We start from the raw sequence: 25,823 nt of genomic DNA on the forward strand, positions 1-25,823 counted from the left end.
GCCCGCCCCCTCCTCCCCGCCCCAGCCAGCGCCGCTCGCCCCCTCCCCGGCCCCTGCTCCTGGCCCCCGCCGCGGGACGAGGAGGAGGGCTCCCCGCAGACAATGGACGAGCACCCAGGAGCCGGAGGAGGCGGTGGGATGGCGGCCGCCCCGAGACCACAGCAGCCGCCGCCGCAGGCGGGTGGGAACATGAACCTGCAGTCGGGTGGGGGCTGCGTGGGAGCTGGAGCCGGCGGAGGAGGAGGGCAACAGCCACAGCCCCAGGGCCCCGCGGCCCCGGCCGGTCAGGAGGCGGCGGGCCCCGCCGAGCTGTCCCGGCCCCAGCACTACACCATCCCGGGGATCCTGCACTACATCCAGCACGAGTGGGCTCGCTTCGAGATGGAGAGGGCGCACTGGGAGGTGGAGCGGGCCGAGCTCCAGGTACGGGGGGCGAGGGCGATCTGGGACTGGCCCGGCCGGCTCCGGGGCCGGGCCGCGCGCGGCATGCGGGGGCAGCGCTGCCCGGGCCAGCGGGCTCCGCGGGCCGGAGCCGCGGTGCGGGGCCCGGAGCGCGGCCGGGCAAGGGCGGGCGGGAGGGCGCTGCCGCCGCGCTGGGCTGTGACCCTCCTCCCCCTCCTCCCCGCCGCCGGGCGAGCTGCGCTGCGCCTTGACAGCTGTGCTGTGGTCGGCTCCCGCAGCACAATGACTCCGGGGCTCCTCGGCCCCGTGCGGGTTACCGACAGCCGGAGCCTCCGGGCCTGGGAGGGAGCACTGACACCTCCCCGCAGCTCAGCGAGCTCTGGCTTTGGAGGGAAAAGAGGGAGTTAGGAGGCGGCCCTGCTTCCCGGGCAAGGGCAGGACGAGGAAAAGGAGTTCAGGTAAATCGTCAGTAAAAGACTTAGCTAGGCATGTAATTAGAGATGGGTCGAATCTGTTCTCGCTTGCTGTCGGACTCGCTTCTTTGGAGATTTCATGTCGGAGAAGAGCGAGGAATCGATAAGTCTGCGGTGTGGTCATTTCAGTATACATGAAAATACCAGCTTCGTCTCGGGAGCGGAAATGGAATAACTTTTCAGGATAGAGAGCAAGTGTTGCAGTTGCAATATATATTTCTTGCCACTAATGTTTGCTTTTAGTAATGGGATAATTTTACTAATCATTTTTGCAAGTTAAAAAAACATGCATAGACCATTGCCAGTTTATGAACAGATTGCGAAATCCACTGAATGTGCGGTATCCACACAGGAGCCATTATCTTTTTATAGGACAGAAATGTACATAACAAAAATGTAAAAAAATATTAGCCGACTTTATTGCTTCCAGAAAAATTTTTTTGATTTTTTTACTGAGTCAGTGTTTATGGTCTTGAAGTAGCATTCCGTCAAATTGCACTGCAACAGCAGCCAGCGTTTGCAAGGCATTTACTTTCAGATTTCAGAACCAAGAAGTATGCCTGAGCCTGGGCAATTCTTTAGGAACTTCTTGGCTCTATAATAAGCATGTATTTTGCACTCTTTTTGCTACAACTATAATTAAGAAAGAATTAAAACCCAAAACCACCAAGGGAAACAGTTGAAGAGGTTTTACTGTTTCTTTCACTTACTCTAGGTCTTACCATTTTAAACCTCGTGAAATGGCTGAATTTAAAATCCATGGTGAACATAGGTGGGTGTTTTTAGCAGAGGGCAGTTGGCTGTTTCTCCTCTTTTCTTTAGCAACTTAGTGTTACAGCATTACGTTTTTAAGTAAGTTGTTTAGTGTTTTTCATCACCAGACAAAACCACCTTGAAATATTTGTTTTAGGTATGGGCTTGTTACTTTAAAACGAGGTGCTGCTGTAGCCTAACATGAAGAGCACTCCGGAGACTTGAAAAGTTGTGTCTGACTGATTAAGTGCTTCTCTGAACTCACATGGCCTCTAGACTCCCTGATGCACTCCTAGCCAACTCGGCTGCTTTTTGTTGTTGTCCATGGTCGTACCATTTCTTCTGCGAGTCTGTGGAGGTACAGTAGCAGTTCTGCCCCTGATCATGTATGTGTTGATTGACATACATGTGCAAATGCCATGGGACTGAGGCAGCAGAGTTGCTGCACAGTGCCTATACACAGGGGTGTTTTTGGTTATTTTTTTTAATAACTTTTTAAGCCCAGGGTAGATGTCGGGAAGGACATTACCCTTGGATTTTAGGTCTTAGCCTATACAGTAGTGAAAATTGATACAGGAATATGTTGTGAATATTTTTTGAAGATAGATGTTATTAGGTCTGTGGGGTTTTTGCTTGTTCTGCAGCTTAATTTGAGAAGTGACAGCGTATTTTGTTGCCAGTAAAATGAATAGTTTGGATCCCAAACAACAGTTTTGTCCCTTGAAGCTAATCAGAATGTTAATCATATGTCAAGTGTGAGTTTTTTGGTGATTGAGGCCTTCTGGGTTGAAAGGAAAACAGGAATTCCATAGCTTGGCAGTAGATAATTTATGTGGAAGTGGGTATTGGATGATTTACCTGCAACTCTCCTGATGCAATGCAGGTAATTTCATTCTTATTTCTTCTTTCTCTCAAGATGACAGTAAACTCTTTAAGTGGTGCTTCTCAGTGCTGGCCATCGCAAGTTCTTTATAACTTTGCTAACAATGCTTTATAAAAAGTGAAAAAACAAATTATTTACCAATGTATGTGATTTTATTTATGTGTTCTGAATAGAAGAATTTATTATTCCAAAGAAGAAGATACTTTTTTATCTGTGTAGGAATTAATGGGCCTCCTGTGTGGTTTATCCACCCACCCCTTTCTTTACCTGTGTAGTTCAAGTGGCTGGAGGAATTGGCATCCCTAGTAGGAGTGCTCCCTGCATAGAGGTGTGATTGTGAAGGCAGATAGGATCTGCAGTAACAGTTTATCCTTTCTGGATTCTTGTAATGACTTTTTTTGATTGTTGTTCTTCCACCTATGGGGCACAATTTTATAAATAAAGCATGTGTTACTTCATTGGGCTGGGGTTTATGCCATGGCTGTGATGACTGACAGAGGGTCTTGAGCCTTTTGGATCTGAAGTCTTGTACTGGTAGACTTAGATCTACATTTACATCAGGCTTTGAATCTAAAAGTTTTATGCTGTCTTTCCAACTCCTCAGGTGCATGCTGTTCTGCTTGTGTGCAGAAGTGAAGCAGCATATCATTACACAAATCTGTGTGTGCAAACCAGTATCAAGTACAGAAATGTCAAATATCGTGAGTGCAGTACTTGAACCATAGTACACTTCTTTCCTTTCCCTTGTAATACTGGCTGCTGCAGTGACTTCTCAAGCTTTCACTGGTTGCTGTGTTGAAAATAAGCTGTCTTGTTCACTGCATGTAATGGACACAATCTGTTCACTATTTAGTGAACTAAAAGCTTTTCACTGTAGCAATGTAACTTTGATCTGCCAGTCTAATGATCTTGATGTTGGTCAGTAATGACCAGCTGTTATGCTGAGATATATGGTCTTTCCTAAGACATGTATGCACTTAAGAGGAGTTATAGCAAGTCCATATTGAATGTTATGTATTTATTAGAAATAACCAGTTGTTCAAGGTGAGAAGTGGCTCCATAGTATCCTAAAAGAAAAGGAAATTTGGATGGGAAAACACCGTAGAGATGCGCAGAAGCTCTTTAAGGAAGATAAAGTTGTGTCAAAAAAGGAGTAGCATAGAAAAGGTTGTAACTTTGGGAGATGCACAATTGAGAGATCTTATGGGGCTTGCAGGCTGATAATACTTGTCTGGAATAGAAGTCTCAATTGTGCAGTTTATTCAGGTTTTCTGATGAAAACCAGATTGAATATTCTCTGATACTTCAGAATCACACAAGAATATGTTGGGACAGAATTGCCAGTAGATGCTGCTTCCAAATGCTTTAATGAATAGAAAGAATAATTAAGAAACATAAACACTCAGAACAAAATTTATGCAATTTCGCTTTACACATTATACAACCTCTCAAGTAACTTAGGTGTGCATAAAGATTACTATGACTATTAATACATTTTCTGTGCTATAACATGACATCTTTGGTGGTGCACCACTGAAGTTCCTAGTTTATCCTATTTTACAAATGCTTTTTCCCCAAAATATTTAGAGACATTATGGAAGCATATTTTCTAATATTATTTATTAGGTGTTTAAAAAATCCCAAACCACAAAAACCTATAGATTTAAGATTTTACTTGCATGCCTCCCCACTTCCCTTTCTGCTGGGGATGATGGAGCAGACTCATTGAAGGAATTTTATACAGGATGTTCTTTAAGAAAGAAATGTATCTTCAGATAACATATGTAAAAGTATTGATATTGTGAAAAAAAATGAGATCATGTTCAGAGTGTATATACAATCACGCTGTACTTCAGCATTTCCGAAGTGTAGCAAGAATCAATAGCTGAAATACTTACCTGTGTGTTCCTTGTTTTAGTTTGTTACAGGTTTGAAGGAGGAATGGGGATACTGTTGGGAAGGTTTCTCTCTTAAACTTGGAGGAACAATTAATTCTTTTCATAATAGACTTTGCCTTGCTTTTGGCTTGCAAATAGTTTGTTTTGATGATAGATTGCAAGTAGAAGTGGTTGTGAGGGTTATAGAATGGAAGCATATTTTCTAATATTGGCCACAGTCTGTTTCTCAGCAACTAGGGGGCATACGGTAAAAATAAATACCTTTTAAAAAACCCTGACTTTTCAGGAATTAGTGGCATTTTGTGCAGGGGACTGTCGTAAATGCTAACATTTTCTTGGGTAAGAAAGTGTTTGAATAAGTTCATGGAAGAATATTTCCTGTGGGTGTCTAAAAGATACTGTCTTTTTGATTTACAACTGTTCTGAGATTTGAAATGTTTTGTGAGGTTTATTCTGTTGTTTTTATGCTAGTCCTGTGGAACCTCCTGTTAGCCCGTGGTTGTAAGTGGCACACTGAGGTTGGGGTCTATTGGTCTGACTAGGCAAGCTGTTGTTATATTCTCTTGACCAATAAGGTAGCTTTGAAATGGAGTCATGTAACAGTTTGAGCTTGAAGGAACATTAAAGATCATATGGTTCTAACTTATCTGCTGTGAGCAGGAAAATGCTTTGATTGATTGTTTGATGATCTATTTAGTGCTGTTTTGATGCTGTTTCAATACTGTGTTTCTTAAAAAACAAAGCCTGATTGATATCAGGGGCATTAATTGTGATATAATATACAAAGTTAGGGCAGGAAATTCAGATATTACTGTTGTGAAATGCACAGTGTCTTTTAACCACATGATTGTTTATCAGTTGCTTTCTAGATAGTTGGAAAATAATAAATTAATAAACTACTATTTCATTGGATCTTACAGGTGAATCTCCATATTTATTATGAAATTAGCTTAACTAAATCTAAAGCAATCTGTAAAAAAACCCCAAGGGATACTTGATCAACACTGACTGAAAATAAAATGAAGTAGGTAGTAAGAAGTTGGTCAGCATTCTTACTTGTGATAGTTGTAAATGCCACAAGGAGTGTGGGTAATGCATGCATCAGAGCTAACTTCTGTTTGTGCAAACTGTTCAGGTGCTTGCTGTAGCGGGGTGTAGAAGTACATTGTGGTCCAAATAACTAATGTTTATTCACATGATAAAATATTTGAGTATTTAATACCTTTTTTATAATGAAATTTTTTTCTATATAAAATAACATACATAATAAGAAGCTAAACCCCAGAAGTTTCTGTTCATTCATCATTTTTCTGAGGTAATGGTGAAAACAGCTATGTATTTTATGGAGTTAAGTTCCTTTTAAGTTTAAAGCACTGAACTGAGAATTTTGTCTATTTTGGGTAGAGGGCAACTAGACGTAATCAAGGGTTTCCCTACTGTGGCTTCCATAGCTGTTTAGTCAACTGCATTAACAGGCACAGCACTTCTTGGTAAAATTTCCCTGAAGGTTGGAAGTCTGTTCTTCTGTGTTTCTGGGTAAATACTGTCTTTCTTAATAGGCTACTTGGCAAGACTTCCAAATTAAAGTTTGGAATATATGCTTCCTTTTTGTGTACAGATAAACCTATTCTTCCAATTTTATTTTTGATTTTGGTCTTCAACATTTCTGTAAAATTTTCTTGCAGTACTCACTTTATGGAAGCAAAACAATAAAAGAGTGCAGGACATGGAATTACATTAAGCTCCATGTAAAAACAGGAACAGGAAATACCTGGGTAACTCTGAGGTTTATGTACGGGATACTGGTCAGTGTAGTAGTTGTGTAACTTTTTCTGGAATATTGTTTCTAAATAATTACCTTCTAGCAACACTCGGTATAAAAATGTTTTTTACTGTGTAATAATTGCCTTTTCATAAATTATTATTTGCAATAATAATACTCTTACTTAGAATCAATGCACAGAACTGTCATTTTATAACAGTTACTCTGGTGAGATTTTCTTTTAGGCACAGTGTAGAAGTGTGTGGCAGATAAGTTATATAATACTTCCTGCTGAAGAATTACTTCTTTTTTTAAACACTGGGCATGCATTTTACTTCTTAGTTTCACTGCAATTATACCTATACATATTTAATAGCTCTTTGGGAAATCTCATTTCGGAAATTTTTTTGTGAGGGCTGAAGTATCTATGGGTATAATTATTTATTTCATGCTGAAAGTAGGTTTTGAGGTAGTGGTGGGTGTTCTTGTCATTTAAGAAATTAGGAGAAAGTGATAATGGATTGATTTTTCTTAACTGATGAAGAGTGGCTAGGGAAGGTGGATCCTCCAGTGTTTTGATGTATCCTTCAGGAGAAATGTATGACTTGCAAGAGCTTTGTTTGCCTATGGGGTGATGGTTACTTTTTGTCACTCAGACTGTTCTTGAATTATCCTAAGCCATCCTCAGCAGGATACTTAGTTTAATGATATCTTCTGCCTTTATCAGTGCAAGAGGTATTAAGAGCCAACCATAATTAAGCTGGCTGTTCTTCAGGACCAGTCCTGAAGATACAGCGTAAGTTCAAGCAGTCTGTAGGCTTTTCTACAGTATCTTCTGCAGTATTCACTATAGTATCTTTATAAAAATGTCTGATTAGAGGTAGCCTGCTGTTGGCAATTAAAGGTAAAAATACATTTTTGTGATTCCAGAATAAATTCTCCTTGATGAGAGAAGAAGTGTATTCCTCGATTTATTTGAAGTTACTGTGTATGAAAAAATCCTGCATGTGTTGGCTGTAACATTCTGAAAAAAACGTGCTTCTCTGAATGCTAATTGAAGTGATCCTGAAATAGAGGATGACCTTCAATAAGTCCAGATGCCTGAAGGTCTTTCTTATTTTATATATATTTTTTTTTTTTTTTAATGGGTTGATTGCTCTAAAATTTCCAGTTTTTCATCTTGTTTTGTTTTCACTCAAAATACGATCCCTCCTTAACTGCTACCAAATTTGAGGTTGATGATCCTATAGTATTCTTCCTAGAAGAAAAAAAACCCCAAAGAAGGTCCCTTGACTTTATGCCAGTGACCACTATAAGAGGCTGGAGAATGCTTGACTCCAGTATTTAACTTGAAACTGTGGTGGTTTGCATTCCTTGAGGATGAGACCCCAGGGTGTCGGATCAGAACCCTGCTGTATGCGTTGAGACCCCGGGAAAAGAGAAGATCTTGCTTTGGCAAGCAGAAGTCTGAGAAGAAAGTTTGAGCAGAGCATTTAAACAGGTTTACAAATTTTATAACACCTATTCTGTTTCATATCTTCAGCAAGGTTAGTACAGTTGTGTTGGTAGAAGGCAGGACGACTGTCTCTGTTAACTGCCTGGTGAAGTGGTGTAAATTAGACAGTGCTGGTGATGTTCTGTGCCAGGATGCCAGATTAACATTTAGGAGGTGCAAAATACCTGCTCCTTGTCAACTTTCTGTCATGCCTCACTGAAAACACTGCATTATACACTTTTATTTTAACTGTCTTACTCTTCCATAACTTTAATTCCATTAACTTGATTATATTAAATTTTATTGTCAGTATTGCCTTTGCCTTAATGCAAAGCTCTGTACATTCTGTAAGATTCTATTCTTTAATATATGTATGGCTTCTTACATTCAGCAACTTTATTAGTTCTTGGTCCCTTAAGAATGTGTGCTACTGACCTGCAGCTGATGAACACTGACTTGAGTGTTCATCACTGGAACAGCCTAAGTCAGTTAGGTCACTGTGTTCACAGTCTGCTTTTGTCTTCATTCCTAAATAACAAGTAATTGTTCTGATTTTGGAGAGGAAGGGTACATTCTTGAGGATGTTTGCCACACTACAATTCCTCCCTTTCCTTTCAAAATCTATAGTGACTGTAAGAACTTGCCTTACTACAAAGTGTACAACTTCACTCTTATTTATATGCTCTTTTAGTACAAATACTAATAATAGTAAAGAGAATTAGCTTAATATTCTAATTTCTATTCAGTATTAACAATGTAACGAAGCTCCAGATGTGGCATTTTTTCAATTCATGTTAATGGAATAATATGCCAACATAGTTGTGCTGACAGTAAAGATATTTTTAATTTAACTAAACTCAAATACTGTCTTTTGGTGTGTATATATATAATTAATCTTACTGGTTGTAGTTGTGACTTTATTGGAAAGAAATTTCTTTACTAGCAAAGTGTATTCCCAAAAATGTCAAGTGATTTAAAATACTGTATGTGTGTCCTTTTAGGTAGTGATGGTCCAAGGTGTGTAAGTGCTTTTGGGTTTTGTTTCAAAGATGTTATTTGCAAGATTCATGCATTTAGGAGGAATACAGAAAAAAAGATGATAATGACAGAATGGGCAACTCCAACTGAAGATGAACTTGTGCTGAAATAGTCATGCTGAGTTGTTGTCTTCCATGACTTCTGTGAATTTCTTGCTAAAAGAAATTAATAAAACCTGTGAATGATCCTTGGTTTTAGAAGTGCTGTAAGGGAGTTATAAATACAGAAATTGGGAAGTGATTTCTGTCTTGTGATCTGTGCAATACTGGCAGATTCAACATTGTAGTATAATGTCCCATTGTTTAGTAACAGTTTTGAAAAGAATGCTGAAAATGTGACATAAAACCAGTTTGGGGACTGGAAATAACATCTTGAAGACTGATCCATTTAGAATTCAGTCTTCTTGCTAAATCAAAAAGCAGTCTGAGAGGTGGCCTTATTAGGTGCCTCACTGTGTTTTAGACTTATTCAGAGGTTTTTTAATTTAGAGCAGAAAATTGTTTCATTTGAGGAGTATGACACAGCAGACTGGAACTTCACCTTAAAAAAAATTCCCACTGAGAGTGTGATAGATATATGTGTGAAGCTGGGTGACTGCTTTTTGTTGTCATTTCTTGTTTTCTTTGTGTGGGTATTTTTTGAGTGATTTTATTTTGATGCTTTTTTCTTTTTGGAGTTCTTGTATTTATTTTGTTTTGGCAGGACAGATCAGGCAACAAGTGTAAAACATACTGACATAATTTTTATGCAATGAAAATTTATGAATCCTTTCTGCATGGAGACACAGAGGAAATAGAAATGAATTCACAAGAAGCTGTCTATTACTCTGTAGTCTAATGTAGTGCTGTTGAGTTTATATGTTCTTCCCATGCTTTTTCTTAAGGCGTTAGACTGAAGTGAAGATCTGGACCCTTGGAACTGAGGGAACTAAGGGATTTCTTGGTTAAATGAGAGGGAAGCCAGTGCTATCTCTACTGTAACAGGTGGAATGTAGTTAACGTAGCTGCTGTCTACTAAGACAGGCAATGAATGACCTTTTTGTTTAATAACTAAAGCAGAGATCTCAACAGGTTATCGATAGCAAGTATCAAAGTACAAGTAGTTTGATAGTTTGTGACTAGATTGTTGAATACGCCTGTCCAGGGCAGGAAGATGTTCTTGAAAAATTAAAGGTAGAAGAAAATGTATGAGAACCCTTGCAGTCGAAATTCTAAGACTCAACAATTGCAAAGTAATCCTGACCTTTCTTGAAGAATTTTCCTTACAGTTGTTCTGGTTCCATTGCACTTGAGTCTGTTTTTTTCAATCAGTTTGTGCTGGAAGTTGGGACCATTCTGTAGCATTATGTGAAAATTGCAGATCTATTTTGAGCACCCTTATTATTTGTATTCAGTAATATAGAGAGAGGATAAAAGCATATTCAACAGTTTCTTTTGAATCTCTGAATATTGTTGCATGGTTAAATATGAGAGTTTGGATCTGAACAGACAACTACTTTGGAGACTTCAAAGTGAAGTGAAATTTTTTTAGGCATTATTTTAGCATTACTTTATGTAGAACATGTTGTTAATAAATGACATCAGTGATGATGCTAAATGTTTTCAGAATACTTGCTGCAGTGTGGTGACATGGCCTGTGATGGCCAAGAGTATTTCTCAAGTGTTTGAAACACTGTGTAATCTGTGGTTACAGGATATTTTGGCATTGGTTGTCGAACTGGTGACTTGACAAGTACTTGTCCACGAGCTTGTGTGTGTCTGTTTCCATTAGTTTTTCTGCAGAGAAGGTACTGCTCACAAGCTGTGTCTCTTGAGCAGTTCATACTGGAGTAATGTACAGAATGTTTAAAAATAGAAAATTTACGTAGGAGATGTTGTATACAATCATGTTAATTGACTGAGGGAATACTTAAAGTTGATAGCTGATATTTGTAACAAGAATCACCTTTTGTCATTGGTGTTGAAGCTGTGTTGTGGGTTTTTCCAGCACAGACATTTGGGAAATACCATGACTTAATGGATTTTAGAAGTGCAAACCTGCAATAATTTCTTACCAAATGATGGCCCAGTAAGAATTCCTTTTCATCTGTGAAAAAATGCTAATTTTTGGCTGACATCTAGAGATGTGCCAATTGACTGGAAGCTGACTGTCATCCCAGTTTTAAAGAAGAATGACCCTAGTCACAGCAGGCCTGTCAGTCCCTCTTCAGTGACTGGTGAAATCATGGAGAAGCTTATTCCAGGTGCTATTGAAAAACACCTGAAAGACAGCACAGTCACTGGTGACAGCTAGTGTGGCTTCATGAGAGGAAAGTCCTGCTTATCACACCTGATTTCCTTCTATGACTGAGTAACCCACTTTGTTGATCAAGTAAAGCCAGCTGATGGAATCCTTTTGAATTTCAGTTCAGTTTTTGATATGGTCTCTCAGAGGATCATTCTGGACAAAATGTCCAATGCACAGCTGGAAAAACACATCATGCAATGGGTGATCACCTAACATCTTGTATAAACTTTTTTTCTGTAAAAGGCATATGAACACTTAAATTTTTATTTTATTGGAAAAACTGATGTGAAACAAATTAAAATTCTTTAGCAAGTCTGTTAAGAAAATAGATTGAGGATTATTAGCTTTACTTTGTGACTTGAACTTCAGGAAGTTCTTTGGGGGAGTATACTTATATTGTCAGTCTGAATTGTAAAGGGAGTTAGTTTAATTAATTGTGTTTATTTGTAGAGCTTTCTTAAATTATTATTAGGAACATGACTACCTTACATCTTTGGAGCTTGCTTTCAAACATTTTTCATGGATTACTTAACCTGCTTAAGGAGTGCAGTTGAAATACGGTGTTCAGACACTTGATAGAATAGTAAGTGCTTATAACTAGTAAGAATTAATTTTGCTGCCTATGTTTTACTTGGCTGTTTGATTATCTTATGTGATGGTATTTGATATTTGAATGGGAAGATGGTAATTTCTCAGTAGAACTATGTTGATACTGGTGAAGAAAACTTGGAGATGGGCATTTTTTGAAATCAAAATGAGCATTTGTGTCTACTTAGATTATGTAGTGGCTCCAAGTATTCCTGTTAAATGTCAGATGAATAAAGAAATAATGCCTGTTTAATGGCCTTCAGACAAAATTTGCTGGATCTTGGGTCTGATGTCTGATTTTGGGGAGAGGGAGAGTTGGTATATAGGGACAGTGACTGTTATTCTGACATTGTGGCTTGGAGCACTTTGGTAGTTGTTCTACAGTCTGTTGATAATGACCAAACTATTTTCACTTTTCCTGAAGCGTCTGTTATAATTGAGTGTTACAGAGTTACAGAGTTATAATTGAGTGTTACAGAATGTGCTTTCAGAAAGATGGAAGTTTTTATACATTCCTAGGCAGGAGCTTACTTTTCTGAAGGAGTATCTCTGGGATTGAAGTTGAAAAGGAAGACTTAATTTATAAATTAAACTATGCTCATTGTTTGGTAAGTTTTAAACTGAAACAAAATATTATAAGCCTGTTCTTGCATGAAGAACACTACCACAAGACTGGTCAATGAATTATAAACTCCCAAGGCATTTGCATTTATTATTTTAAAAAAGGGTTTTATAGTTTCCAGTATTTGGACTTGTACATTTTAGTCCTTGAGGAGAATGCTACCAGAATGTGAATCCATTTTGGTTTTAGTGCCTTTTACTTCTTTTGGACATGTAGTCTCTCTTTTTTCCCCCTCACATCCACTGACTTCCTTTTTACTGGTTAAAAGTTTATGGACAGAGAGTTGGTTTACTTTGTTTACAAGCCATGATGTTTAGAGGGTTGTTGTATTTTAAAAACACAATTATGAATAGTATGAGTTTTTTTACTGTACTGTTCTAAATACCACTTTGGTTAAGAGAATGGCTGTAAAAATCGTAAGAAAAAAATTATTCAGTGAAAAAAATCTCAGGAAGAGTGACCGAATGAAGGCAGTTGTATGCTGAATGTAAGTTGTAACTTAGAGGTTTGACCCTACTACAGAAGAGGATTTTCTCTGAGTTGGTTGAAGAAGCTGATTAAACTTGACAGCAGTGAAGAGGCAAAGCTTTGAATGTGACTGATGTAGTGAGAGTTGGAAAGAGGAAGGATAGGTTAGGGAAAGGAGAAAGTTTTGTGAGCCTGGTCTTTCCCATACTCACTGCAGACTGATGGGGACTTAGGAATGAGTAAATCCTCTTATATATCAGCTGTGTCATTAACCTCCTTAGAGCTAGCTGGATTTCTTGTTTCTGCTGCTCTTGTCCAAAAGTTGCTCCAGTATGTCACTTTTCTACTGGTTAGGATTTGCTTTTAACAAGCTATCAGAAACTGATCGCTTGAGTCTTTGAAAAAAGTATAAATTGGGGAGCGAGAAATGGTCATTAGCTCAAATGGAAAACATCTGTAAAAATGTAACCTTCAGGAAACATTTTAGTTTTGCTGCTCTAAGTGTAGTAGTTCGCTATCTCCATATTTAACTGACCATTCATAAGGCTGTGTAGAAAATTACCTTCTTTATTTGCAGGTGTTGTTCAAATGTACACTGCTATTAACCAGTTGTTAAAATCTGGTTTTTTTCCCCCACGTCTTTAACCTGAGCTTATTTTATGAAGTGAAGATCTTCTGCTAATATATGAGGTTTATTTGCAGGTGTTGTTCAAATGTACACTGCTATTAACCAGTTGTTAAAATATAGTTTTTTTCCCCCACATCTTTAACCTGAGCTTATTTTATGAAGATCTTCTCCTAATATATGAGGCGTTGTTTCTATTTTCTTTTTCGTCTTCCAGTTAATTTTTATTCTACAGGGTCTTTAAGAGTATTATGTCTTTGAAACATGTATGATCCTGATGTTGCCAGTGACATCTGTGGTACTGTGTGACTTACTCGAGAGAGAATATCAAGACTTTAATTTACAAAATAAAGATTTTTATTTATTTATTTAATGTAGTTAAGGTCTCTTCTTTTAGTCATCAGTTGACAGTTTTAAGGATTAATTGCATTCACAATGAATATATAAACATAATCAAATCCGTAAGAATGCACTAAAACCTACTTTTGCTTTTAGTTGTTCTGAAGGAGTGAAGTTTCAAACTGTGTTTGTTGAAAACTGAGGCCAAAGGCTTCTCTTATGTTCAGTTTCCCTTTTCTGAATGGGAACTGGAACTTTGATATCTGCACAGATGTGTTCACTCTTAAATGACTGTTCAGAGTCAAATCTTCCACCTCCCCAGTATTTTTTAGTTTTCCAAAACCATTCTACTTCACTTTCAGCATAATAAGCATTTAAAAAATCAAGATTAGATTAGTATTATTGTGTGGTAAAATGTTCCTGTTGTTTTGAGGTTTGTGACATGCCCTACTAGGATAAGCATACGCTTAAGGTGTGCACTGAGTAGTTTCAGTGTATTGCACATCTTTCAAAATTACTGCAGGCCTTTCCTATCTTCCTCCTAAAAGTCTGAATGGACATTAGGAAAACAAAACAGAAGCAGTACATAGCTGGCATGACTTCACATACAGTTGAGTTTTTTCAAAATAAATTTACAAGAGACTAAGAGTTGACAATATTTAGAACTGAAATGGAAAGAAAGAATTTTCTGAGTGTCATCCTGTATTGGTAAACTCCTTAGAATTTGATTGTTTGAGTTGTATGGGAACGTGTTAGTGTTTCAGCAGCGGAAGGGAAGGCTTTTAATCAGTCCTCCATGCTTTACCATCCAGGTTTCTTTCATGCCTCTTTCTCCCTTTAATACATTTCACTAGGTTTGAGATGCTCAACAAGTATTTTAAATACGGCATGTCAGAATTTATTAAGAAAATGAGATTACCAAATCCTGTATGGATATCCTAATTACTATATAACCTTTAGGTTACATATGCAATTTTACCTTCCCAAAATGCTGTAATGACTTCCCTCTATTTTGCTCAATGGCTTAGAGAAATATCTTTGATCAGTGTGAAGTTTGTCTAGCTTTTCTGGGCAGTTAAAGCAATAAAATGCAATTTTAATGTGAATGCTGCTGTGCTTGGTGCTGTATGAAGTGTAGGGAATAATTCTGAAGTTTCTTTCAAAATAAGGTTGGGGGAAAAAGTCCTCATTTTCTTCCCAGAAAACTTTTCCTTTAAATTTTGATATATGAGTTTCCAAATGATATACAATAGTTTTAATAATTTAAAATTATGTGTTAAGTAATTTAGTAGACCATTTTAAGTCTTCTGCTGCACTTTTATCAAACAGTATAATGGCAGACTAGGGATGTGGAGTATCATTGAAATGTGATTTTTAATTATTCCTATAATTAAAGGGTAAGTTTCTGGTTTGAAGTCTTAGAGTTTTGTTGAAAGACTGTTGACTGTTTTGAATATGGTCAGACTTCTTATTTAAAAGATTAAACCCCTTTCAGCTACAAAATGTATGTATGTCTTAAATGCAACATGCAATTAAAACAATACTAAGTTTACAAAATGTAGAATATTACATGTTAAAATTTTTATTTATTCCTTTCTTTATGTGCATTTTGTAGTTTTTTAACCCCAGACAATTCTTTGTCCTGGAATCCATACTGTTCAAGTAGCTATTCAGTAATTCTTTTTATCCTTGGATTCTATCTTGCCTAGTTTCAGGCATTATTTAATGCATCCTTGCACAAATACAAAGTATGTGTCACTCTAACTACTTCTCAAAGCTCGCTGAATTCACTTTCATAATAAAGCTGAGCACGTTGGTGTGGTGGTACTCTTACTTGCAGCTGAGGGCCAAGGTGTAGAGGGAGCCCAGAGCTGTTAAAATGTCGATTTTTTGGAAACATAGTGTGATCCCAGGTCTTTGAAAATACAAGAATTTACAGGCTGGTAGAAGAGAAGGAACTTGCCCTGAAAATTAAAGGCTTGGTTAGGCGTTGAAGAATTGGAAATACAGTCCTTACCTGGGTTGAAAACTATTGTAACAGAACCTGTGCACAACTAAATCCAGTTGGTTTTTTGTAAACCATGAGTGGCCATATTTTTACTTACAGAACTATTGCATGCTTTATAAAAGAGTGTGGTTTTCTCCCCCTTAAGAAATGTTCTTGCTAACACATTTTTTAAAATGCATTTTGATTGAATTTTCAATTCAGAAGAGTTAAGACTTGTATTTGACTTTCTTAGTCTCTCTGCTCATGTTTTTTAAACCCTTCTGCCCTAGACATGCAAGTTACGATATCATGGTCAGTTTAGGCTGAACTAAGACAATGTTGTCACTGAAAAGGGGTTGTTACTTCAGCATCCTGTTTGCACCCCTTGTGCCAGGCTGAGCTATCTGTGAGTTACTACTCTGTGGCTTTACAGAGTAGGATCAGGACCCTGATGTAAGTGAGAACCAAGTAAAAAATAAACAGAATTATTTTCTCAGTGGACTTGATGTGTGTTAACGTAAGCAGCTAAGTCAGCACAGTAGACGGAACAGAAACAGGAGGTGGAAGAAGATTGCTCCTCTTGGTGTCAGCCTGGGGACTTGCAAATCAATTGAAGGCAGTGGAAGGAATTCTGTTGTAACTGGGGAGGGTGGAGTGTGGGGTGGAAAGGTGAGTATGAAACTGTTGTGTGCCGTTTTGTTTTCCAGTTTTTGTGCTTCACAGGCTTAGGTCATCATATATACAAATCGTATCAAATCTATCTCTCCCGAGAACTGTTTCAAAAGAAATGAGTATGTAAGGATTGTGAAAGTTGTATTAAGTAGATACAATTTTTTGAGCATTTGTCTTTGTTTATGGAACCTAAGTTCATCACCTCTGAGGGAAAAAAAACTCTGCTTTTGTCAACCCTGAGATTTACTGTTTTTCAAACAAGGAGGTGTGTTAATTCATAGAGCTCATGGTCATGCAGTGTATCAGGTTTGACACTTGTCCTTTCTCAGTTCCAGACTGAAGGAAGCAAGTTGCTTAATTTCTAGAGCAGAATTGTGATGATGTGATCCTTGGTTTTGTATTGAAGGTCTTGATGACTAAGTATTCCTCAAGTCTAAATTAATTTTCTGTGTTTCTAAAGAGTGAGCTCTTAACTTCTGCATAGCTAACTTCTGCTGTGTTTTAGCCATGTGATGGTTACAGTGAGAAAGAGTAATAAATCCCAAAATCAGTCAAACATGTATACAAACAATTACAGAAAACAGTTCTGATAAAAGTCTGATAATATTGACAAAAATGTCAGAGCCTTAACTGCACAGTGTGTTCTTGTATGGTAACCTTTCTGTTTAACCTCTTGGACTCTGTAAAGACTGTTATAAATACTATTGTATAGAAAATTTGGTTTTGGGCTCTTTGTAAAGCAACTTTTGGGCATTTTATTATATTTTTTTAGATTTTATTTTATTCTGTAGTATATTAATTATTCTGTAGTATATTAATTATTCTGTTGTCTGGTTGAAAAGTATGAGGTCTAGGCAGTACTTTCAAGTATGGAGACTTCATTTTGTGTGGCCAAGTACTCCAGAAGCGTTTCCATAAGGAAAAAGTTTGTCTGTGAGCATTTAGGATGCAGATGCCTCCATCTGTGTAGGTTACAATTACATTATTTTCCTCTCTGAGATTGAAATAAGAGTCAACAATTGCAGCTAAGATTTGTCAAACGGTTACAAACGGTGCTGGCCAGTGGAAGAAAAGTGAAGGGGAGAAGCCCATTGCTTACAGAAGACCTTAATTTTGGAAAGAGTTGAGAGCTGCATTCAAGTCAAAGGGCATAGGAGCTTTCATAACCCTCATTAGATAACTACAGAGTAGTTCTGAGTTTATTTTTGTAAATGGAGTCTGTGGGCAGCTAGTAACTCTCAAATGTTTGTAGTATGCTGTTGTGCAAATGTGCAGGTAACTTGTTTTTTAAAAAAAAAACCCCACATTTGTGACTCTTTTATGTGTGCTGTGGAACAACTGTGCATTGACTGGTGAAAACTGGGATAGTATCTCAGGCTTGTGAAATTGGTCATTTGCTGCCCTGGCTACTAAAGGAGTGGAAATTATGTGTAATTGTAGTTTTCTGCAGAAGGCTGTTAACTTTCTTTTTGATTAGAGTCATTTTTGGAGTGTTTTTTGGAATCTAGCATAGTTGCAGTTGAGTATAGTTGGGTTTGTTAGGTTTGCTGATTCTGGATCTTGTTCTCCGTGCAAGCAGTCTCTTTGGGTGTGCTTGGAGTTTTTGGTGTTGAGTTAGTGTTGTTTCCTCCCCAGTCCCTCCTCTCTTGCAAAGCACTTTGGTTCCTTGCTGTTTCTCACCAAGTGTCAGTGGTTAGTTGAGTGCTTTCATGACGGACTTCTAGGATTTTAATTTGATTAAACCAGTAGTTAGCTTATGCAAGGTAAAGAAACATGTTTTAATTTGGTTCACCACTGAGCACAAGGCCAGAGTGGCTAAAATCGGGGCTGATGTGTGAAGTCTTACACTGTGATATTACTTGGGTTCAGGAAAGTAGTGATGCAAGAATGCTGTCACCTTGGTTAGGCTGTTTCAGGCTGTAACCACTGAGTAGTGAAAATGTGCAACCCCGCCCTTCACAAAAATCTTCACGGATACATTGGGTGCCGATTATAGCACTTCCACCCTCATCCCCATGCCTCCTTTGGTAATGAAATGGTGGTAGTGGTGTTCTTGAGCTCAGTAGAGCAATGTGGTCTCTACTTTACTTTCCTTATTCTAAATCCCTTTTCCAAGAAATTTTATATTGAATCTAGTACTGAATTAGCTACTCAATGACTTCAGTAAATTTGAAGTCATAGAGAGGACAAATGAGTTGGTAATGATGTTTCTGTAATGATGGCCAATGCACTAATGTCATTAACTGTTTAAATTTTGTATTCCCATCTACTGATTCATTTGTCTTCCCTAGGATTTTGGCTTGAAAAAATCAAAACACAAGTCCTTTCACTTTGTAGTGAAGACACTGCTTTTTTCCTTGACAAACTTACTATGTTTATTTTTCAACTACAATTTTTTATGCTAGTTGAGATGGATTATATGTTCTGTTGAACTTATTGTCTTCTTCTAGGTTAGCAGGAAAGTAGGAGTTTTTCTTGCTTCTTTTTACATTAGGTGGGTAGTATGACTGAAGCTTTGAAAAAAGAAAATTTTCTTCATATAGAGCAGCACACTAAACCCAATTGTCCCTTGATAGTCTAAAATTCAGCTGTTTTCAGTACTAAATAAAATGTGAATCGATAAAACAGTTGTTTCCTCTATAATGGATTTGTAAATTTGTATTTGAGTTTATGTAATGATTTTTTAATCTGTTCAGTATGGTGGCATCAAAAGGTGAATTGCTAGTTGCAGTGTACCTAATTTAATATGGCTTTTGGTTTGGAAGAAAATGTATAATAGGACTTATGCTAAAAATGCTCTAAGGACACAAATGTGTGCATATATAGATGTTTAATATGGTTGCCATTTGTGCCTTCTTGCAGAGTTACTACACAGGCTTTAATACTGGTTCATCTTGAACAGAAAATAATATTCTGGGGTAGAAATACTTTTGTTGTTACTGACTTGCTGAAATAATTAATAAAATACAGTTTTTTTGTTTTTCTTTCTTGTGTGACAGACTTTGTTGCTTTATTTTGGGTACCAAAGGCAATAAAATATGTTTTTGCTTTTTTTGTGTGTTTTCAGGCTCGGATAGCATTTTTACAAGGGGAAAGAAAGGGCCAAGAAAATTTGAAGAAAGATTTAGTGAGAAGAATAAAAATGTTAGAATATGCATTAAAACAAGAAAGGTATGTATACAAATTGTTTAGTTTTTTTCTGACCTGAAAAACTTAATAGACTAAGATGAATTCCCTTCCATTGAGTAAAATGCCTTATTAGATGATTCTGATTTACTCTATGTAAACTTGTCTTTAAAGTTGATTGTCTTCACCTTGTGTTTTCTAACAAATCTTAGTGTCTTCTATAATACCTTTTCCAAGAAATTTTATATTGAATCTAGTACTGAATTAGCTACTCAATGACTTCAGTAAATTTGAAGTCATAGAGAGGACAAATGAGTTGGTAATGATGTTTCTGTAATGATGGCCAATGCACTAATGTCATTAACTGTTTAAATTTTGTATTCCCATCTACTGATTCATTTGTCTTCCCTAGGATTTTGGCTTGAAAAAATCAAAACACAAGTCCTTTCACTTTGTAGTGAAGACACTGCTTTTTTCCTTGACAAACTTACAATGTTTATTTTTCAACTACAATTTTTTATGCTAGTTGAGATGGATTATATGTTCTGTTGAATTTATTATCTTCTTCTAGGTTAGCAGGCAAGTAGGAGTTTTCCTTGCTTCTTTTTACATTAGGTGGGTAGTATGACTGAAGCTTTGAAAAAAGAAAATTTTCTTCATATAGAGCAGCACACTAAACCCAATTGTCCCTTGATAGTCTAAAATTCAGCTGTTTTCAGTACTAAATAAAATGTGAATCGATAAAGCAGTTGTTTCCTGTATAATGGATTTGTAAATTTGTATTTGAGTTTATGTAATGATTTTTTAATCTGTTCAGTATGGTGGCATCAAAAGGTGAATTGCTAGTTGCAGTGTACCTAATTTAATATGGCTTTTGGTTTGGAAGAAAATGTATAATAGGACTTATGCTAAAAATGCTCTAAGGACACAAGTGTGTGCATATATCAAGATGTTTAATATGGTTGCCATTTGTGCCTTCTTGCAGAGTTACTACACAGGCTTTAATACCGGTTCATCTTCAACAGAAAATAATATTCTGGGGTAGAAATACTTTTGTTGTTACTGACTTGCTGAAATAATTAATAAAATACAGTTTTTTTGTTTTTCTTTCTTCCTTCTTCTTTTCTTCCTTGTGTGACAGACTTCGTTGCTTTAATTTGGGTACCAAAGGCAATAAAATATGTTTTTGCTTTTTTTGTGTGTTTTCAGGCTCGGATAGCATTTTTACAAGGGGAAAGAAAGGGCCAAGAAAATTTGAAGAAAGATTTAGTGAGAAGAATAAAAATGTTAGAATATGCATTAAAACAAGAAAGGTATGTATACAAATTGTTTAGTTTTTTTCTGACCTGAAAAACTTAATAGACTAAGATGAATTCCCTTCCATTAAGTGAAATGCCTTATTAGATGATTCTGATTTACTTTATGTAAACTTGTCTTTAAAGTTGATTGTCTTCACCTTGTGTTTTCTAACAAATCTTAGTGTCTTCTATAATAAAAAGTTGCATAATTTGCAAAATGTTTGGACTTGCATCTTAAATAGACAAACGGGACAGTTTCTCTTTTCTGGATTCAAGTTATGGTGTACTGAGTAAGAGTGAACATACCCAAAGGGTTCATACCTTAATTACTATACCTTTATCAGTGCTTCAGTTGTATTAAATTGGAAAGGATGAAAAATACTCCTCTCTTGGCCCTTTTCAATTATGTTGTATGTGTTGCATGATGAAAACTATATTTCGTGAAGGATCAAAAGCCATTAAAAATTATTTGTTCATTTTGAAGTTTTGTTTTTTTTTTTTTCTCATGTGGTAGATGCTTGCATACTTAGCCTCACTAGGTGTGTTTTCTGTAGCACTAATGGCCTGCTTGAAAAAAATTGAAATTCCATTCAGTTTGTATAGGGTAATGTCCTTCAAACCTACCTTCTTTTGTTGCCTGGCTATTTCATTTAGCCAAAACTGGTAGTTAATTTTATGAAATCACTTGGGAAATAATCTTGTCAAGTGCCTATACTTTCACTAGAGGACTCAGTTCTTAATTTTAATTTTATCTTGCTTCTAAAAAGTAGTGAGTCCAATGGTGAAACATCTGGACAGTCAGGCAACAAAATATGTAGTCTTTATTTGTGTATTTTTATTTTGGGGGAACATTCCTGTCAGAGTAAACTTAAAATTTTGTAGCAAAATGTGGTGAGGTTTCACCTGAATATTTTCAAGTTAGTTGTCCAAGTGTAAGTGTGTCTAAATATAGTTTACATTATGTATGGATCACTGTTGTCAGTAAGGGACTAGTACAGAAATAAGTTTCAGTTGTTTTCGTGTTAAAACCTAATGTTTTGGCAAGATGGCTTTGTTCTTCTGGGTGAAGTGTCCAGCACAGAGGTGCTTCAGAAAACATTGTGTATTCATAGAAAAAGCCATATCAGCACATCACATATTTTCTGGTGAAGTAATAGGCAGAAAGGATCTATTACTTCATTCAGCCCTGTCCTTTTAATGGAAAGTAACTCAAGCCAGTGTATGCCTAAAAGTTGAATTGTCATATTGATATCTACAGGTAATGTACAAGTCACTCTGGGTTCAAGGCAGATGAAAGTTATGCAGGGTCTTGGGGTGTAAATAACACTGAGCATATCAAAGAAATAATCTCCTGTTATGGCAGATGCAGGTGTCTTGCATGCAAGTAACTTTCTGAAGTTGAAGGAAAAGGTTTTGCTTATTTTGGCAGTAATGAACTGTGTGCTGTGTAGGGCTGTTCTGCAAATGTACACCATAAAGCAATGAGAATTGCCCACTTAGTGAGATAAATCAAAGGCACTTAATTTCACCTGCAGCGTGAAGGCATCCTAGAACAGGATGCACAATTTGAAGTTGAATGGCATTGGTGAAACCTCATTACTTTCCTGAAATGAAGCTGCCTTTATAGTCTTCCCATGAAATTCTAAAATTCGTCTGATGGATAAGAAACTTGTAAACATGTGTACCAGAATAATAACAGCAGGATGATACTGCTTGCTTTAGTTCTTGTGGCTAGTGGGTGCAGTCCAGCACTGCAGTAGTTTTCAAGAGGAAGATCCTGGCATAAGTTTCAGCCATAATTCTCATGAAGATTGCTAGAAGTGGGAATCGAAACTTGAGTTGACTGGTGAATGTGTGGGAGGCAACAAGGAAGCTACAAATGCTCTGTAGTTTGAGGGGATCTAACTGTGAAAGTATGATGGATTGAGTAATTGAAAGCAAGCAAGAACCGACTTGCCAGTAAATCATCTAAGAGTTATATTATGTTGGTTTCTTGCTTGTTGCACTCAGTGTTGTTATTTTTTTTGTCATTGTTCCTCTAAGTGAAGAATCACAACTAATGAAAATACACCAGCTCCAAAGCAAAATAAATTGTGAGAGTTTCAGTCCTGAAGATTGTTGACAGCAGGTTTCAGTGTTGCACCTGATTCTCCCCACCCTTTTTCTTCTTGTTGCTAACTCCCTGATGCCATCAAAAAGTTTCATGCAGTGAAATACCAATTGGGAATCAGGAACAAACTCATTCAGACAACTGTTGTGATTTCTCAGAAAACGATTATGAGGCAGAACATCAGCGTGTAAGATTAAATAAAATGCAGTAGTTGTTACAAAGTAGTTTAATATTTGTAGTATTTATCTCTAAGTATGTGTAATACTGTTTTAGACAAGTAAAACATTATTTTAGTGTCCTTAAATGCTTTGATAGTTGATAATTTTTTAGTAATAAATTAGGTCCTATGCAGTTACATGCATGGGGTTTCTTGGTTTGTGTCTAGTGTGTATTCTTTTATGATGCTTTGCAGACCCAGCCAGATGTTGTCTTTTGTGTGCTCTCTGAGCCACTCTACTCTGAGCTTTGTTACCATAGTTTTGTGCTTAAATTAATGAGACTTGCTGAAATTGTAAAGCTATGGCTGTGTTTTGGCATTCTGGGCTTTGGACTGGAGCTGACTTACACCCTTGCAACTGAGTGGTGTGATTCAACAGTTCAATAGCAGAAAGCAGTTAAACCAAGTTAGGGTGTTGTTTTTTCTACTCTTTTTTACTCATGAAACCTGGCCTTAGATAAGTCAATACTCCAAAGATTGAAACACTGCCTCTTGTAGAATTCAGTTATTCTGTGGTGTGGAGGAGTATTGTCAGTGACTTGTCAATGGCATTGTAGCTTGTTAGTGTTTTTTAAGATATTTAATAATGGTCCCAACAGGGAAAGGAGTAGATGTGCAAATATATAGTTGATTGGAATTTAATAAGATTAATTTGTGCTGTGAAATTGAAGTTGTGATGTGAAAGACAACTGGTCTCATTGCATTCAGCAATATTTTCTCTTATTTTAGTGGGTAGTCATTGGTATAATTCTAGCACATCATTATATGTGCTAATGAACAGTTAAAGTAGAATTTTAATTAATGTTTTGAAATTGTAACTCCAAAATGGAACTGCTCCCAAACAGTATGTCACAGCTCTAAATTGAACAAATTTAGATTGGCTTTTCAATTATAGTGCTTTATTGGCTTCACTTATGAATTGAGCAAAAAATATTTTGTCAACTTTGACTTGAATTATTTTCATTTTGGTTATTTAGGGTTGCTTGGGGTTTTTACCCCCCAAATGGACAGTACTTTGTAGGGCATATAAATCGAAGTACATACTTGTAAAGCCCCAGACTAGCTTGACAAGTTTCCTAATGGGTTTTAGGTTTTTTTAATATTCTGAGGCAGGTGCATGGGAAGATGTGGCAAAGTTCTCAGGAGATTGAACAACAAACTTTAGAAAATATGGGCAAATTTTAAACCAAACTTTCAATCAAGAAAAAGAATTTCACAAGGAATTGACTTAGCAAACTCTAGCTCATCCAACTTCCAGTTAACCAGACACACTTCAGTTGTCTTGAGCCAATAATAATTTTCTCCAGTCTCTCACTGTACTTCTCATATTTGGAAAGCTTGGTAGAGTGTTGCCCTGTTACAGTGTGGCATGAAATTTTGTCTCTCAATTTAAAGATAGGACCTGAGGTAGACAGTCTAACTAGTGCAGGGATGAGTTATGAACATATAAAGAGTTAAAAAATAGATTCTGTTTAGTTGGCAGTTGGATTCAGGTAACAGAAATTCTTCAGGAGCTTTACAATTTTTTATTTACAGTGTGATTGCCATGAAATGAGGGATTTTATCTTAGTAAAAAGGGTCAATAGTGCCATCTACTGACAGTTTGTTAATGAGACTTCCTAATTGCAGTTTTAGCAGAAGTTTGTGTAATCTTGAAGAAAATCCTTGCCATAAAATATACAAGGCACCATTTGAGTGCCAACCTGTACTTCCAGGTTGAAAACATTTGCAATCTTGCAATAATGGCTCAGGCATTGGAGAAGGTTTCTTGGAAATCCTTGATTTTGTCCAGCACGTGTTCCATTATATATATGTCCTTACTTGAGAAGTTTCATATTCAAGAATAGTTTTTATGATTGATGGAAGCTAAGTATTCAGTTATTCTTAAACTTTGGTCAGGTGTTTCATTTGGAGTGATAACAACTGTATTGCTTGGAGGGTTCATCAAAATATGTCTGCTAATGTTTTTATGGATATTTTTTACTTTGGCTCTACTGCAGACCACCTAGAGCTCTGTACCATGAGATTTTGAGTATTTTTGCAAAGGATCTATGAGGTAAAAGTCAAACTGTGAAAGATCAATGATAAAATTTTAGAATTCCAGGATACAGGATATAGGTAGTTCAAGTGAGATTCCTTGTTGTAAAGGGAGCTGAAGACGTTTTGATAGGCTGCTTGGGTAGAGGATAAGATTTTGAAGGCTCACACGTACTTTAATGGAAATAGTATCACCAAGACCAGTATTTTACAGAGTGGTGGTGTTTGGCCAATTGTTGGGGTGGTGGGATGGACACAGACACCAGTGGAAACAATGGTCTTGGTTTACTTTTATATTGAGGCAACACACATGTAAGGGGATACATTTGATAAAACAATAAGCACATTACTCATTTGGCTTTAGCAACAAGTAAAAATAAGCAAGGTAATACATCTAATCATTATTATGTGAGAGAGAGATTAGTGATTGAGAAGGATACATCACCAATTGTCTAACACTTCACCATCACCCAGAGTCACAGTACTTTTGCAGTGAGGACCTGGAGAAGCCTTCCTGCTAATTGGGAAAATCCTGTGTGGTATGTGTCTGCTCATAGGTGAGGTCTCAGGTTTTCCCAAAAAGGGGTCCAGCTTTTCTAGGCCCAAATAAACAAATCCAAGTGACTTGTTAGCCTTTTGTGCAGGAAACATCTGGTTCTGATGGCATGCTTCCTGACCAGCCAGGGCCAGAGCCCAGGCCATGGCTGGGAGGCGTTTTGCTTAAAATACTCTACTAACAAGTCT

The 25,823-nt window shown here is 37.1% G+C and overlaps 1 protein-coding gene across 7 annotated transcripts in view; it reads left to right on the top strand.

Moving 5' to 3' along the window:
- Nucleotides 1-6: 6 nt before the first annotated feature.
- Nucleotides 7-25,823, top strand: part of STRN3 (striatin 3) — a 60,197-nt gene continuing 34,380 nt past the window's right edge. For 5 of the 7 annotated variants that reach the window (XM_039704814.1, XM_039704817.1, XM_039704816.1 and 2 more), the window contains exons 1-2: nucleotides 7-423; nucleotides 19,359-19,462. In XM_039704814.1, the coding sequence (XP_039560748.1) occupies nucleotides 103-423; nucleotides 19,359-19,462 (425 nt within the window). In that variant the 5' untranslated portion in view covers nucleotides 7-102. Of the gene's footprint in view, nucleotides 424-19,358; nucleotides 19,463-20,629; nucleotides 20,731-25,823 lie in introns of those variants that run through there. The other 2 variants (XM_039704819.1, XM_039704820.1) reach the window with 1 other exon arrangement.

The sequence above is a fragment of the Passer montanus genome, unplaced genomic scaffold (assembly GCF_014805655.1).
Source record: "Passer montanus isolate IOZ18808 unplaced genomic scaffold, ASM1480565v1 scaffold18, whole genome shotgun sequence".
In the NCBI taxonomy this organism is placed as follows: Eukaryota; Metazoa; Chordata; class Aves; order Passeriformes; family Passeridae; genus Passer; species Passer montanus.